At 68.0% G+C, this 17,180-nt stretch overlaps 1 protein-coding gene and 1 long non-coding RNA gene across 4 annotated transcripts; one reads left to right on the forward strand and one right to left on the reverse strand.

Moving 5' to 3' along the window:
* Window positions 1-398: 398 nt before the first annotated feature.
* LOC131574356 (nuclear receptor ROR-beta-like) lies at window positions 399-15,754 on the reverse strand. The gene is made up of 11 exons (XM_058828797.1): window positions 15,745-15,754; window positions 9,187-9,272; window positions 7,403-7,544; window positions 5,750-6,254; window positions 4,797-4,867; window positions 4,634-4,755; window positions 4,435-4,567; window positions 3,695-3,802; window positions 3,501-3,611; window positions 1,667-1,776; window positions 399-676 (listed from the first exon to the last, which is right to left on the reverse strand). The coding sequence occupies exons 1-11, from the start codon at window positions 15,749-15,751 to the stop codon at window positions 515-517; spliced, it is 1,557 nt and encodes a 518-aa protein (XP_058684780.1). The 5' UTR covers window positions 15,752-15,754; the 3' UTR covers window positions 399-514.
* Window positions 15,755-16,218: 464 nt separating this feature from the next.
* On the forward strand, window positions 16,219-16,640 carry LOC131574357 (uncharacterized). 3 transcript variants are annotated; one of them, XR_009276480.1, is made up of 3 exons: window positions 16,219-16,333; window positions 16,449-16,519; window positions 16,572-16,640. It is a non-coding gene; the product is annotated as an uncharacterized LOC131574357 (long non-coding RNA). The 3 variants fall into 3 exon arrangements; XR_009276479.1 differs by having other exon boundaries at window positions 16,449-16,510; window positions 16,563-16,621; XR_009276481.1 differs by having other exon boundaries at window positions 16,449-16,510; window positions 16,543-16,577.
* Window positions 16,641-17,180: the final 540 nt, after the last annotated feature.

The following is a 17,180-nucleotide window of genomic DNA, read 5'->3' on the forward strand; positions in this document are numbered from 1 at the left end:
GTTGGAGCACCCCCGGGTGTCCCCGGGGGCGGTTCCGGTCCTCCCGGTGCTCCCGGTGATCCCGGTGCTCCCGTTGATCCCGTTGATCCCGGTGATCCCGGAGCTCCCGGTGCTCCCGGTGATCCCGGAGCTCCCGGTGATCCCGTTGATCCCGATGCTCCCGGAGCTCCCGGTGATCCCGGTGATCCCGGTGCTCCCGGAGCTCCCGTTGATCCCGGTGCTCCCGGAGCTCCCGTTGATCCCGGTGCTCCCGTTGATCCCGGTGCTCCCGGTGCTCCCGGAGCTCCCGGTGATCCCGTTGATCCCGGTGCTCCCGTTGATCCCGGTGATCCCGGAGCTCCCGGTGCTCCCGTTGATCCCGCTGATCCCGGTGCTCCCGGAGGTCCCGTTGATCCTGGTGCTCCCGGTGCTCCCGTTGATCCCGGTGCTCCCGTTGATCCCGGTGCTCCCGGTGCTCCCGGAGCTCCCGGTGATCCCGGAGCTCCCGGTGATCCCGGTGCTCCCCGGGCCGCGCTCAGCGGGTCCCCGCGGGGCCCTCGGCGGGGTCGGGGGCGAAGAGCTCCCGGTAGAGCGGGGGGAAGGCGGCGGAGACCGGCCCGGGGTGGAGGCGGCGGAACGCCCGGAGCTGCTCCAGGTGCTGCGAGCACAGAGCGCGGAACCGGGCCGGGGCGGGCAGCTGGGGGGACACGGGTGACACACGGACACGGCTGTGACACACGGACACGAGTGGGGACACAAGGACACGGCTGTGACACACGGACACGCGTGGGACACACGGACACGAGTGGGACACACGGACACGGCTGGGACACACGGACACGAGTGGGGACACAAGGACACGGCTGTGACACACGGACACGCGTGGGGACACACGGACACGAGTGGGACACACGGACACGGCTGTGACACACGGACACGAGTGGGACACACGGACACGGCTGGGACACACGGACACGAGTGGGGACACACGGACACGCGTGGGGACACGGCTGTGACACACGGACACGAGTGGGGACACACGGACACGGCCGGGACACACGGACACGAGTGGGGACACACGGACACGAGTGGGGACACACGGACACGCGCACAGGGAACCCCCCCGACCCAGGGTCGCCCCCCGCCCACGCAGCTCCCATTGTGCCCACGGACCCCCCCCACACCCACGGTCCCCACCCTGCACCCCCAATGTCCCCAAACCCCCTCCCTGTCCCCCACAATGTCCCCAAACCCCCACAATGTCCCCAAACCCCCCCAATGTCCCCAAACCCCCTCCCTGTCCCCCCAATGTCCCCAAACCCCCCCAATGTCCCCAAACCCCCTCCCTGTCCCCCCAATGTCCCCAAACCCCCACAATGTCCCCAAACCCCCCCAATGTCCCCAGACCCCCGCCCTGCCCCTCCCCCATGCACAGGGACCCCCACCCTGACCCCCGCCCCCTTCCCCTCTGCTACCCCCTGTCCCCTCGTGTCCCCTCCCCGATGTCCCCCGGTGTCCCCCCATGTCCCCCGATGTCGTCCCCGGTGTCCCTTCGTGTCCCCCGGTGTCCCCCCATGTCCCCCCGATGTCGTCCCCGATGTCCCCCCAATGTCCCCCAATGTCCCCCAATGTCCCCCAATGTCCCCCAATGTCCCCCGGTGTCCCCCGGTGTCCCCGGTGTCCCCACCCTGGCCAGGAGCCCCTCGCGGCGGGTCCGGCGCAGCAGGAGCCGGAAGGCGACATCCAGATGTCCCTGGAGCCGGGCCACCCTCGGCCTGTCCTGCAGCCACGGCCGGCCTGGGGACACCACAGGGGTTGGGGACACGGACACGGGTGTGGGGACACGGACACGGGTTGGGGACACCACAGGGGGTGGGGACACCACACGGGTGTGGGGACACCACAGGGGGTGGGGACACGGACACGGGTGTGGGGACACCACACGGGGTTGGGGACACGGACACGGGTGTAGGGACACGGACACAGGTGTGGGGACACCACAGGGGGTGGGGACACCCTGGGGACACCCTGGGGACACCTGGGGGACACCCTGGGGACACCCTGGGGACAACCTGGGGACACCTTGGGGACACCTTGGGGACACCCTGGGGACACCTTGGGGACACCCTGGGGACACCCTGGGGACACCTTGGGGACATCCTGGGGACACCTTGGGGACACCTTGGGGACACCCCTCCGCCCATCCCGCGTTAGGACGAACCCCGCGGCTTTGGGGCAAACCCGCCCTGGGGAGCCCGTGGGGAGGGACAGGGGACACGGGAGTGGGGACACGGGGACACGGGAGTGGGGACACGGGGGGACAGGCGGCTGGCACGGAGGGGACAGCAGGTGACACTGCGGGGACAGAGGGTGGCACCGCGGGGACAGCAGGTGACAGCAGGTGACACTGCGGGGACAGCAGGTGACACTGTGGGGACAGAGGTGACACTGCGGGGACAGAGGTGACACCAGGTGACACTGAGGGGACAGGAGGTGACACTGTGGGGACAGAGGTGACACTGCGGGGACAGAGGTGACACTGAGGGGACAGGAGGTGACACTGTGGGGACAGAGGTGACACTGAGGGGACAGGAGGTGACACTGAGGGGACAGAGGTGACACTGCGGGGACAGAGGTGACACTGCGGGTGTCTGACCGGCGTTGAGGAGCAGCAGCGCGCTCAGCAGGGGACAGAGGTGACACTGCGGGGACAGGAGGTGACACTGAGGGGACAAAGGTGACACTGCGGGTGTCTGACCGGCGTTGAGGAGCAGCAGCGCGCTCAGCAGGGGACAGAGGTGACACTGAGGGGACAGAGGTGACACAGAGGTGACACCAGGTGACACTGAGGGGACAGGAGGTGACACTGACCGGCGTTGAGGAGCAGCAGCGCGCTCAGCAGGGGACAGCGGGTGACACTGTGGGGACAGAGGTGACACTGAGGGGACAGAGGTGACACTGAGGGGACAGAGGTGACACTGACCGGCGTTGAGGAGCAGCAGCGCGCTCAGCAGGTGACAGAGGTGGCACTGCGGGGACAGAGGTGACACCGAGGGGACAGAGGTGACACCAGGTGACACTGCGGGGACAGGAGGTGACACTGAGGGGACAGGAGGTGACACTGAGGGGACAGAGGTGACACTGACCGGCGTTGAGGAGCAGCAGCGCGCTCAGCAGGGGACAGAGGTGACACTGAGGGGACAGAGGTGACACTGAGGGGACAGGAGGTGACACTGAGGGGACAGAGGTGACACTGAGGGGACAGAGGTGACACCAGGTGACACTGAGGGGACAGAGGTGACACTGAGGGGACAGAGGTGACACTGACCGGCGTTGAGGAGCAGCAGCGCGCTCAGCAGGGGACAGAGGTGACACCAGGTGACACTGAGGGGACAGGAGGTGACACTGAGGGGACAGAGGTGACACTGACCGGCGTTGAGGAGCAGCAGCGCGCTCAGCAGGGGACAGAGGTGACACTGCGGGGACAGAGGTGACACTGAGGGGACAGAGGTGACACTGACCGGCGTTGAGGAGCAGCAGCGCGCTCAGCAGTCCCAGCTCGCTCTCGGAGCAGCGCAGCGCGCTCAGGCTCTGCGCCAACTCGAAGACGGACGCGACGAGCTCGGGACACCCTGGGGACAGCCCCGCGTCACCTCCTGTCCCCGCGGTGTCCCCGCGGTGTCCCCGCGGTGTCCCCGCGGTGTCACAGCCCTACCCAGCGAGCGGAAGAGCTCGGGCCCGGCCAGTTTGCCCTCGAACAGGACGGAGCCGGTGGCGGCGTTGAAGACGCGCGACATCCGGAGCAGGACAACCTCCATGGCACCTGTGTCACCCCCGCGGGGCGGCGACAGCGCTGCTGGCACCGGCGACAACGCCACCGCCACCGGGGGATGCGGCCCGGCCCCCGCGGTGGTGGCCCGGGGCGGTGTCACCTCCGCAGGGGGAATGGAGGGGACTTTGGGGACTGTCACCTCCCCGAGGGACACACGGGATTGTCACCTCGGCCAGGGAGGATGGAAGGGACTTTGGGGACTGTCACCTCCCCTTGGGACTCCCGGGACTGTCACGAGGGGTCAGGGTGGCCCTGGGGCTGGGGACAAGGGGGTGGAGTAGCCACAAGTCTGGGAATAAGGGGTCAGGGTGGCCCCAGAGTTGGTGACAATGGGTCAGGGTGGCCCTGGGGCTGGGGACAATGGGTCAGAGTGGCTCTGGGGCCGGGGATAAGGGGTCAGGGTGGCCCCAGAGTTGGTGACAATGGGTCAGGGTGGCGCTGGGACTGGGGACAATGGGTCAGGGTGGCCCTGGGGCTGGGGACAATGGGTCAGGGTGGCCCTGGGGCTGGGGACAATGGAATGTGGTGGCCCTGGGGCTGGGGACAATGGGTCAGGGTGGCCCTGGGCTGTGCCCCAGCGTGTCACTGGGGTGGTGACAGTGACAGTGGCGGTGGCCGCGTACCCGCCTTGAGCAGGACGATCTGGTCGTGCTGGCTGAGCTCCAGGAAGCCGGGCAGGCGCTTGGCGAACTCCACCACGCGCTCGATGGCCTCGGTGACACGGCGGGCACAGCGCTGCCACATCTCCGCCATGGGCTGCGGGACCGGCTGTCACCCCTGTGCCACCCCTGGGGACAGCCGTGTCCCCTGCCCGCCCCGCACCTGGCTCTGGTAGGCGCAGATCTCCTCACGGGTGAAGGTGGCCCAGCGGTGGCCCTGCAGCTCCTCGGCGCGGGGGTGGCACGTGGCACGGTGTGACAGCAGGACACTCTGTGTCAGCAGCTCTGAGGGGACACAGAGGTGGCACGGTGTGACAGCAGGACACTCTGTGTCAGCAGCTCTGAGGGGACACAGAGGTGGCACGGTGTGACAGCAGGACACTCTGCGTCAGCAGCTCTGAGGGGACACAGAGGTGGCACAGTGTGACAGCAGGACACTCTGCGTCAGCAGCTCTGAGGGGACACAGAGGTGGCACGGTGTGACAGCAGGACACTCAGAGGGGACACAGAGGTGGCACGGTGTGACAGCAGGACAGAGGGGACACAGAGGTGGCACGGTGTGACAGCAGGACAGAGGGGACACAGAGGTGGCACGGTGTGACAGCAGGACACTCAGAGGGGACACAGAGGTGGCACAGTGTGACAGCAGGACAGAGGGGACACAGAGGTGGCACGGTGTGACAGCAGGACACTCTGTGTCAGCAGCTCTGAGGGGACACAGAGGTGGCACGGTGTGACAGCAGGACACTCAGAGGGGACACAGAGGTGGCACGGTGTGACAGCAGGACACTGGGTCAGCACACAGAGGGGACATGCAGGGCTTGGGGACAGGCATGGGGACAGGGAGGGTGACACGCGTGTGTGGCCTTGGGGGGTGAGGGGTCACCGGTGTGAAGCATCCACAGGTGACAGAGCCAGGTGCCACCACCCACAGGTGACAGAGCCAGGTGCCATCACCCACAGGTGACAGAGCCAGGTGCCACCACGACCCAGCATCCATCAGTGACAGAGCCGGGTGCCACCCCCATGGAGCACCCGCAGGTGACATCCTGAGGTGCCACCACCCACAGGTGCCAGCCCCGTGTCCCATCACCCCTGCCTGAACAGGTGACACTGCCACCCCCGCAGGTGACAGTGCCACCCCCGCAGGTGACACGGCCACCCCCGCAGCTGACAGTGCCACCCCCTCAGGTGACACCGCCACCCCCGCAGGTGACACCGCCACCCCCGCAGGTGACAGTGCCACCCCCGCAGGTGACAATCTCCCGGCGCCACTCACCGATCTCCAGTCCCGCGGGTGACTCCGGGACGCCGCCGGTACCGGGGTGAGGAGCTGGCGCTGTCCCCGCTGTCCCCGCCCTGTCCCCGTCCCGTCCCCGCTTTGTCGCCTCCTCCGCGGGCCACGCCTGGCTGGGACACCCCGCGGGGACAGCGGGGGACAGCGGGGGACAGCGGCCCGCCGGGGGGGGCTGCGGGGGACCCTGCTCCTCCCGTTTTTTCCCGTTTTTCCCGTGTTTCCGGCTGTTCCAGCTGTTCCAGCTGTTCCCCGTTTTCCCGCTCTTCCCGTTTTTCCAGCTGTTCCCGTTTTTCCAGCGGTTCCAGCTGTTCCCGGTTTTCCCGGTTTTCCAGCTGTTCCCGTTTTTCCAGCTGTTCCAGCTGTTCCCGTTTTTCCAGCTGTTCCCGGTTTTCCAGCTGTTCCAGCTGTTCCCGCTTTCGCAGCTGTTCCCGCACCTCTGCCTGGAGCCGGTCCCGCTGCTGCTTGGACATGCGGCCGAACTTGACGGCTGCGGGGACAGAGGGGACAGCGGGTGACACCGGTGACACGGGTGACACAGGTAACACGGGTGACACAGGTAACACGGGTGACACGCGTGACACGGGTGACACCGGTGACACGGGTGACACGGGTGACACGGGTGACACAGTGACACGGGTGACACGGGTGACATGGGTGACACAGGTGACACAGGTGACACAGGTGACACGGGTGACACCGATGACACGGGTGACACGGGTGACATGGGTGACACGGGTGACATGGGTGACACAGGTGACACAGGTGACACAGGTGACACGGGTGACACCGATGACACTGGTGACACGGGTGACATGGATGACACCGGTGACACAGGTGACACAGGTGACACGGGTGACACAGGTGACACCGGTGACACCGGTGACACGGATGACACGGGTGACACAGGTGACACCGGTGACACGGGTGACACGGGTGACACAGGTGACACAGGTGACACGGGTGACACGGGTGACACCCCGGAGCGTCCCGGCCTTTCCCCACCGACACCTCGGGCTGTCCCCAGGCTGGCGACAGGTGGCACCGGGACAGGGGACAGGTGTCCTGGGGTGGGGGTCTCAGGACGGGGGTCTCCAGCTTTGGGGGACACCAGGGGCGGGTCCGGCTGTCCCCAGGGGCACAACCTGGTGTCCCCAGGCCCGGTGCCCGGTGTCCCCAGTGCCACAGGGTCATAGGGCAGTGTCCCCAGGGTCACGGGTTGGTGTCCCCAGGGTCACGGGGCAGTGTCCCCAGTGCCACAGGGTCACGGGGCAGTGTCCCCAGTGTCACAGGGTCACGGGGCAGTGTCCTCAGGGGGCACAGATGTCCCCAGGGTCATAGGGCAGTGTCCCCAGGGTCATGGGGCAGTGTCCCCAGGGTCATGGGGTGCTGTCCCCAGCGGGCACAGATGTCCCCAGGAGCACACAGCGGTGTCCCCGGGCCGGGTGCGGCTGTCCCCGCGCTGTCCCCGCGGTGTCCCCGCGCTGTCCCCAGGCCGGGTGCGGCTGTCCCCGCGCTGTCCCCGCGCTGTCCCCGCGCTGTCCCCCGCTCTGTCCCCGCTCTGTCCCCGCGCTGTCCCCTCGCTGTCCCCGCGCTGTCCCCGCGCTGTCCCCGCGCTGTCCCCGCAGTGTCACACACCGTGGCGGGACATGCCGAGGCTCAGGCACTTCTGCAGGCGGCAGTGCTGGCAGCGCGTGCGGGTGGCGCGGTCGATGTCGCAGCGCTGCCCGCGGCTGCACGCCAGGCTCGGCCCGCGCCGCTCGCTGCGCCGGAAGAAACCCTGCGGTGACAGTGTGACACCGGTGTCACCTGTGTGCCACCAGTGCCACCAGTGTCACCAGTGTCACCAGTGTGACACCAGTGTGCCACCAGTGTGACACCAGTGTGACCAGTGTGTCACCAGTGTGCCACCAGTGTGCCACCAGTGTCACCCGTGTGCCACCAGTGCCACCAGTGCGACCAGTGTGACACCAGTGTGCCACCAGTGTGCCACCAGTGTGACCCGTGTGACACCAGTGTCACCCGTGTGCCACCAGTGTGACACCAGTGTGACACCAGTGTGACCAGTGTGACCAGTGTGTCACCCGTGTGTCACCAGTGTGACCAGTGTGACACCAGTGTGCCACCAGTGTGCCACCAGTGTCACCTGTGTGTCACCAGTGTCACCTGTGTGACCCGTGTGCCTGCCACCAGTGTCACCAGTGTCACCAGTGTGGCACCAGTGTGCCACCAGTGTGACCAGTGTGACACCAGTGTCACCCGTGTGTCCACCCGTGTCACCAGTGTCACCCGTGTGCCACCAGTGTCACCCGTGTGCCACCAGTGTCACCAGTGTGCCACCAGTGTCACCAGTGTGACCAGTGTGTCACCCGTGTGCCACCAGTGTCACCAGTGTGCCACCAGTGTCACCAGTGTGACCAGTGTGTCACCCGTGTCACACCTTGTCCCCCTTGTTCCCCCTTGTCCCCATAATCCCGCATGTCCCCAGTGCACCCCACATCCCCCTTTGTCCCCCACGTGTCCCCATGTCCTGCCATATTCCCCGTGTCCCCCCCCCGTGTCCCCCAATGTCCCCCCAATGTCACCCCGTGTCCCCTCGTGTCCTCCTCAATGTCCTACAGTGTCACCCGTGTCCCCCCATGTCCCCCAATGTCACCCCGTGTCCCCCCCAATGTCACCCGTGTCCCCCCCGTGTCCCCCCGTGTGTCCCACCGTGTCCCACCGTGTCCCCCGTGTCTCCATGTCCCCACCGTGTCACTGTGTCCCCTGTGTCCCCAATGTCCCCCCTGTCCCCCCTGTCCCCCACTGTCCCCCATGTCCCCCGTGTCCCCACTGTCCCCCATGTCCCCCAATGTCCCCCTGTGTCCCCCCCATGTCCCCCCCCATGTCCCCCCCCCGTCCCCCGTGTCCCCGTGTCCCCGTGTCCCCCCATGTCCCCCCCCGTGTCCCCGTGTCCCCGTGTCCCCCATGTCCCCCCCGTGTCCCCCATGTCCCCCCGTGTCCCCCCGTGTCCCCCATGTCCCCCCGTGTCCCCCCTGTCCCCCCCATGTCCCCCCCGTCCCCCGTGTCCCCGTGTCCCCCCCGTGTCCCCCATGTCCCCCCGTGTCCCCCGTGTCCCCGTGTCCCCGTGTCCCCCATATCCCCCGTGTCCCCCCGTGTCCCCCCCGTGTCCCCCATGTCCCCCGTGTCCCCCGTGTCCCCCCCGTGTCCCCCATGTCCCCCCCGTGTCCCCCATGTCCCCCCCATGTCCCCCCGTGTCCCCCATGTCCCCCCCATGTCCCCCCGTGTCCCCCATGTTCCCCCGTGTCCCCGTGTCCCCCATGTCCCCCCCCGTGTCCCTCCGTGTCCCCCATGTCCCCCCGTGTCCCCATGTTCCCCCGTGTCCCCCATGTCCCCCCGTGTCCCCGTGTCCCCCGTGTCACCTTGCAGCCCTCGCAGGTGATGACCCCGTAGTGGATCCCGGAGGATTTGTCCCCGCAGATCTTGCAGGGAATCACATCGATGTGAGCTGGGGGGACACGGGGACACCGCACGGGGTCCCTGTCACCACCTGCCACCCGTGGGGACACGGGGACACCGGCACAGGGTCCCTGTCACCACCTGCCACCCGTGGGGACACCGGGACACCGGTGTGGGGTCCCTGTCACCACCTGCCACCCGTGGGGACACGGGGACACCGCACGGGGTCCCTGTCACCACCTGCCACCCGTGGGGACACGGGGACACCGGCACAGGGTCCCTGTCACCACCTGCCACCCGTGGGGGACACCGGGACACCGGTGTGGGGTCCCTGTCACCACCTGCCACCCGTGGGGACACGGGGACACCGCACGGGGTCCCCTGTCACCACCTGCCACCCGTGGGGGACACGGGGACACCGGTGTGGGGTCCCTGTCACCACCTGCCACCCGTGGGGACACGGGGACACCGGCACAGGGTCCCTGTCACCACCTGCCACCCGTGGGGACACCGGGACACCGGCACAGGGTCCCTGTCACCACCTGCCACCCGTGGGGACACCGGGACACCGGTGTGGGGTCCCTGTCACCACCTGCCACCCGTGGGGACACGGGGACACCGCACGGGGGTCCCTGTCACCACCTGCCACCCGTGGGGACACGGGGACACCGCACGGTGTCCCCTGTCACCACCTGCCACCCGTGGGGACACCGGGACACCGGTGTGGGGTCCCTGTCACCACCTGCCACCCGTGGGGACACGGGGGACACCGCACGGGGTCCCTGTCACCACCTGCCACCCGTGGGGACACCGGGACACCGCACGGGGTCCCTGTCACCACCTGCCACCCGTGGGGGACACGGGGACACCGGTGTGGGGTCCCTGTCACCACCTGCCACCCGTGGGGACACGGGGACACCAGTGTGGGGTCCCTGTCACCAACAGGCACCCGTGGGGACACCGGGACAGGGTCCCTGTCACCACCTGCCACCCGTGGGACCCGTGGTGCCACCCGTGTCCTCCCGTGCTCTCCCCACGTTCAGGTGTCACCTGTGGCTTCACGTGTCCCCTGTGGGTGTCACCCGTGGGTGCCAACTGTGGCTTCACGTGTCCCCTGTGGGTGTCACCTGTGGCTTCACGTGTCCCCTGTGGGACCAGGTGCCACCTCTGGGCTCCTGTGTCACCTCTGGAACTGTCACCTGTGTCCTCACGTGTCACCCATGGCTTCGTGTGTCACTGCACGGCCCCACGCGGCCGCTGTCACCCCCCCCGTGTCACCTCCCCACTGACGTCCCCCCGTGGCTTCCTGTGTCACCTGTGTCACCTGTGTGCCACCCACGGTGTCACTGACTGTCCCCTGTGGTGACAGTGTCCCCTGTGGTGACAGTGTCCCCTTTGGTCACGGGTGTCCCCTGGTGGGCTCCAGCAGCACCCCTGGCCTGGGGTGTCCCCCCGGGGCTCGGGTGTCCCCAATGTCCCCAATGTCCCCAATGTCCCCTGAGTCCCCTGAGCCCCCAGGTGTCCCCAATGTCCCCAGTGTCCCCTGAGCCCCCAGGTGTCCCCAATGTCCCCAGGTGTCCCCAGGTGTCCCCAATGTCCCCAGTGTCCCCTGAGTCCCCTGAGCCCCCAGGTGTCCCCAATGTCCCCGGTATCCCCAATGTCCCCAGTGTCCCCAGTGTCCCCAGTGCCCCCAGGTGTCCCCAATGTCCCCAGGTGTCCCCGGTGTCCCCAGTGTCCCCTGTCACCCTGTGCCGGCGGCTGCCGAAGCCACAAAGCCACAACTGGGACACGGCTCCGCGGCAGGAAACGCGCGGGGCCCGGTGAGTGACTGGGAGCTCCCAGTATGGCCCAGTACGGCCCCAGTACGGCCCCAGTACGGCCCCAGTACGGCCCCAGTACGGCCCCAGTACGGCCCCAGTACGGTACTGTGGAGTTCCCAGTACAGCCCAGTACGGCCCTCAGTACGGCCCCAGTACGGCCCCAGTACGGCACTGGGGAGCTCCCAGTACAGCCCAGTACGGCCCCAGTATGGCCCCAGTACGGCCCCAGTACAGCCCAGCACAGCCCCAGTACAGCCCAGTACGGCACTGGGGACCAGTGCACACTCGGGGGGCTCCCACGGGCTGTGCACACCCACAGCGGCTCCTCTGCACATGCGTGACACAGCCGGACACGTGTGTGACACAGCCGGACACGTGTGAAACACCCAGACGCGTGTGTGACACACTCGGACACGTGTGACAGCCCTGCCACACGCGTGTGACACCCCAGACATGTGTGGTGACACACTCGAACGTGTGACACCCCTGACACGTGTGTGACACAGCCAGACACATGTGACACCCCGGACACGTGTGGCGCTCCAGGACACGTGTGACACCCGAACGTGTGTGACACAGCCGGACACGTGTGACACACCCGGACACGTGTGACAGCCCTGCCACACGCGTGTGACACCCCAGACACGTGTGACACCCGAACGTGTGTGACACACCTGGACACGTGTGACAGCCCTGACATGTGGGTGACACCCCAAACAAACACGTGTGACACCCGGACACGTGTGACAAGCCCTGCCACACGTGTGTGACCCCCCTGACACGTGTGACCCCCCCGCCCCCCCTTTCCTCCCGCCCCAGTTTTTCGGGGCCGGCGCCGCCCGCGCATCCGGCCCGGGGGGGGTCCGGGGGGCCCGGGGGGGTCCGGGGGGGGCCCGGGGGGGTCCGGGGGGGTCCGGGGGGGTCCGGGGGGACCCCGGGTTTGGGTTTGGGGGGCGCTGACTCAGCCCCGCACCCCGAATTACTCAGCCCCTGCCGGGAAGCGCCGCGGCGGGGCCGCTCCTGCCGGGAACCGGAGAGCGGAGGGCACCGGGGGCACCGGGGACACCCACGGGAACGGGGGGGGGGATCGGGGGCACCGGGGGCACCCACGGGACCCGGGAGGATCGGGGCGCCCAGGGGAACGAGGGCACCGGGAGTACCGGGGGTACCGGGAAATGGGGGCTCCTGGGAATACCGGGAAACCGGGGGCACCCACAGGAACGGGGAGGATCGGGCGTACCGGGGCCCCCACAGAACCGGGCGGTACCGGGGCCCCCACAGAACCGGGCGGTACCGGGGGCGGTGGGGCCCCGCCGCAGCCGGGGGTACCGGGGACATCGGGGGCAGTCACCGCACCGGGGGCACCGGGGGAAACCGGAGCTACCGGGGGTGCCCACAGCAGCCGGGGGGACCGGGGGCGCTGACAAAACCGGGGGGGACCGGGGCACCCGCAGCACCGGGGAACCGGCGGTACCGGGACACCGAGAACACCGGGGAACCGGCGGTACCGGGACACAGGGGAACCGGCGGTAATTCGGTACCGGGGAATCGGCGGTACCGGTTGTACTGGGGCACCGGGAACACCGCCGCACCGGGGGCAACCGGGGAAATCCGGGGCACCGGGGGCTGCCGGTAACGCGGGCACCTCCGTCCCACCGGCACCCGCCGCACCGGGGGAACTGGGAGCACTGGGAGCACTGGGAGCACTGGGAGCACTGGGGGAACTGGGGGAACTGGGGGAACTGGGAGCACTGGGAGCACTGGGAGCACTGGGAGCACTGGGAGCACTGGGGGAACTGGGGATACTGGGGATACTGGGAGCACTGGGGATACTGGGGGAACTGCGGGTGCGGGAATCCCCACCGGCACCGGCGGGACCCACCGGGAGCGGCACCGGGAACGCACCGGGACACACCAGTAACGAACTGGGGCACACCAGTAACGAACTGGGGCACACTGGGACACACCAGTAACGAACTGCGACACGCCAGTAACGCACTGGCACACACCAGTAACGCACTGGGACACACCAGTAAGGCACTGGGGCACACCAGTAACGCACTGGGACACACCAGTAAGGCACTGGGGCACACCAGTAACGCACTGGGACACACCAGTAACGAACCAGTAACGCACTGGGGCACACCAGTAAGGCACTGGGCACACCAGTAAGGCACTGGGACACACCAGTAACGAACTGGGGCACACCAGTAACGAACTGGGGCACACTGGGACACACCAGTAACGCACTGGGGCACACCAGTAACGCACTGGGACACATCAGTAACGCACTGGGGCACACCAGTAACGCACTGGGACACACCAGTAAGGCACTGGGACACACCAGTAACGCACTGGGACACATCAGTAACGCACTGGGGCACACCAGTAACGCACTGGGGCACACCAGTAAAGCACTGGGACACACCAGTAACGAACTGGGACACACCAGTAAGGCACTGGGACACCCCCTCACCCCCCCAGTCCCCCCAGTCCCGCACCCCGGGGCTCTCACCGGGGCTCTCGATGTCCCCAAGCCCCGGGGACCCCCCAGGACCCCCCCCACAAAACCCGGCCCGGGCACCGCGACACGGGGGGGGACACGGGGAGGACAGGAGGGGACACGGGGGGGACACGGAGGGGACAGGAGGGGACACGGGGGGACAGGAGGGGACAGGAGGGGACAGGAGGGGACAGGAGGGGACAGGAGGGGACTCGGGAGGGGACACGGGGGGGACAAGAGGGGACAAGGAGGGGACACGGAGGGGACAGGAGGGGACAGGAGGGGACACGGGGGGGACAGGAGGGGACAGGAGGGGACACGGAGGGGACAGGAGGGGGACACGGGGGTGACACGGAGGGGACAGGAGGGGACAGGAGGGGACACGGGGGGACACGGAGGGGACACGGGGGGACAGGAGGGGACACGGGGGGGACACGGGGGGACAGGAGGGGACAGGAGGGGACACGGGGGTGACACGGAGGGGACAGGAGGGTCCCCAGCATTCGGTGGCGCTCCCGCCTCGTTCCCCGGGGGGGCCGCGGGGGGGTGGGGGTGGGGCGGTGCCACCTGCGCGTCCCCAACGCTGTCACCGAGGGGTCCCCGGGGCCCCCCCGCAGCCACATCAAGGGAGGGACCCGCAGGTGCGCGGGGACAGCGGGACAGCGACACGCGGGGACAGCGGGGACACGCGGGGACACACGGGGACAACGGGGACACACGGGAACACACAGGGACACGCGGGGACAACAGCGACACGCGGGGGACAGCGGGGACACGCGGGGACAGCGGGACAGCGACACACGGGGACAGCGGCGACACGCGGGGACAACAGGGACACGCGGGGACAACAGCGACACGCGGGGACAACGGCGACACGCGGGGACAACGGGGACAACAGGGACACGCGGGGACAACGGGGACACGCGGGGACAGCGGGACAGCGACACACGGGGACAGCGACACACGGGGACAGCGGGGACACGCGGGGACAGCGGGACAGCGACACGCGGGAGTGTGACAGGAACCGGAGTGTGACACAGGTGTGACTCCTGACACACGCGTGTGCAGCTCCCAACACCCGTGTGCACCCTGTGACACACCGGTACAGCCCGAAACACGCGTGTGCGACATGTGACACGTGTGTGTGACCTGTGACACGCGTGTGTGACCTGTGACACACCTGTACAGCCCGACACACGCGTGTGCGACCTGTGACACACGTGTGTGACCTGTGACACGCGTGTGACCTGTGACACACCTGTACAGCCCGAAACACGCGTGTGCGACATGTGACACGCGTGTGCACCCTGTGACACACCTGTACAGCCCGAAACACGCGTGTGCGACATGTGACACGCGTGTGTGACCTGTGACCACACGTGTGTGACCTGTGACACGTGTGTGTGACCTGTGACACCTGTACAGCCCGACACACGTGTGTGCGACATGTGACACGCGTGTGTGACCTGTGACACACGTGTGTGACACACCCGTGTGCACCCTGTGACACACCTGTACAGCCCGACACACGCGTGTGCGACATGTGACACACGTGTGACCCGTGACACGTGTGTGTGACCTGTGACACGCGTGTGACACACCCGCGTGCCCCGGGACACACCTGCACACGCATGTCACACGCACCCGTGACCTGTGACACGCGTGTGACACACAGGTACAGCCCGTGACACACCCGCGTGCCCCGTGACACACCTGCACACCCCGACACACGCGTGTGCCCCCGCCCCTTGCACACCCGGCCCCGCTCACACACCTGCCCAACACCCCCGCGCCTCCCTCGCACACCTGGAGGCGCCGCTTGCACACTCAGCCTCCCCCCCCCTTGCACACTCATCCTCACTCCCATCCCCCCCTTGCACACTCATCCTCACTCCCATCCCCCCCTTGCACACTCATCCTCACTCCCATCCCCCCCCTTGCACACTCATCCTCCCCCCCTTGCACACTCATCCACACTCCCATCCCCCCCTTGCACACTCACCCCGCCATCCCCTCTTTGCACACTCATCCTCGCTCCCATCCCCCCCCTTGCACGCTCATCCCCCCCTTGCACACTCACCCCCCCCTTGCACACTCACCCCCCCTCCCATCCCCCCTTGCACACTCACCCTCGCTCCCATCCCCCCCTTTGCACACTCACCCCCCCCCCCCCTTGCACACTCGCGTGCCCCCCGCACCTCTCATGGCTCCGGGTCCCTCCAGCCCCGGCCCGGGCGGGGCCCTTTAAGGGCGCGGGGCCCCCCCCCTCCCCCCCCGCCCCTCCCCCACCTCAGTCTCCCCGCCCCTCCCCCCCGCCCCTCCCCCCCGGCATCCTGCCCCCCCCCCCCCAAAACCGCGGGAAAGTTCCGAATCTCCCCCGCAGGGAAACTGAGGCACGGAGGGGTTGGGGGGGGGGGGGACACCCCCAAATCCTCCCGGACCCCCCCAATGGGAGCTCCGGGCTCAGTTTTGGGGTGCGGGACCCCCCCAAACCCCCCCAAAGGTCCCAATTGGGGGGGGTCCCCCACTCAGCCCCCCCCGTGTCCCCCCCGTGGGGACCCTGCGGTGGCAGCGGGGGGGACACGGGGGGACACGAAGGGGACACTGGGGGGTCCCACCCGACCCCCCCCGGACCCCAAAATGACACGAGGGACACGAGAGGTGGTGGCAGCGGCCCTGATGGACACGGAGGGGACACGGGGGGGACACAGAGGGGACACAGGGGGGACACCCAGGGGTGACTGAAGGAGATCCAGGGGGACACGGAGGTGACCAAGGGTGACACAGGTGACACACAGGTCACACTCAGGTGTCACTGGTGACACACAGGTGACACACAGGTGACACAGGTGACACTCAGTTGTCACTGGTGACACACAGGTGACACACAGGTGACACACAGGTGACACTGGTGACACACAGGTCACACTCAGGTGTCACTGGTGACACACAGGTGACACACAGGTGGCACAGGTGACACACAGGGTCACACTCAGGTGTCACTGGTGACACACAGGTGACACAGGTGACACACAGGTGACACTCAGTTGTCATTGGTGACACACAGGTGACACAGGTGACACACAGGTGACACTCAGGTGTCATTGGTGACACACAGGTGACACAGGTGACAGTCCCAGGTCACTGTCCCCGCCCCGCCTTGGGAAGGTCCTGCTGGATGAAGAGCCCTGGGGACAGAGGGGACACCTCAGATGGGGACCCCGGTGTCCCCAAGCGTGTCCCCAGCCCCCCCATTGTCCCCAGAAGTGTCCCCAGACTGTCCCCAGCGCCCCGGGATGTCCCCAGCCCTGTCCCCTCTCCCCTCACCCTGGTGTGCAGCGCGTCCCTGGTGTCCCCATCACCCAGTGTCCCCGGTGTCCCCATTGTCCCCAGTCCCCCTCGGTGTCCCTGCTGTCCCCAGCCCCCCAGTGTCCCCGGTGTCCCCGGTGTCCCCTCACCGGTGGCCCTGGCGTGCAGCGTGTCCCCAGTGTCCCCAGCCCCCCAGTGTCCCCGGTGTCCCCATTGTCCCCAGCCCGCCGGTGTCCCCAGGCTGTCCCCGGTGTGCCCATTGTCCCCGCTGTCCCCAGCACCTCCCAGTGTCCCCGGGCTGTCTCCGGTGTCCCCATTGTCCCCG

This window comes from Poecile atricapillus, unplaced genomic scaffold, assembly GCF_030490865.1.
Source record: "Poecile atricapillus isolate bPoeAtr1 unplaced genomic scaffold, bPoeAtr1.hap1 scaffold_265, whole genome shotgun sequence".
Taxonomy (NCBI): domain Eukaryota; kingdom Metazoa; phylum Chordata; class Aves; order Passeriformes; family Paridae; genus Poecile; species Poecile atricapillus.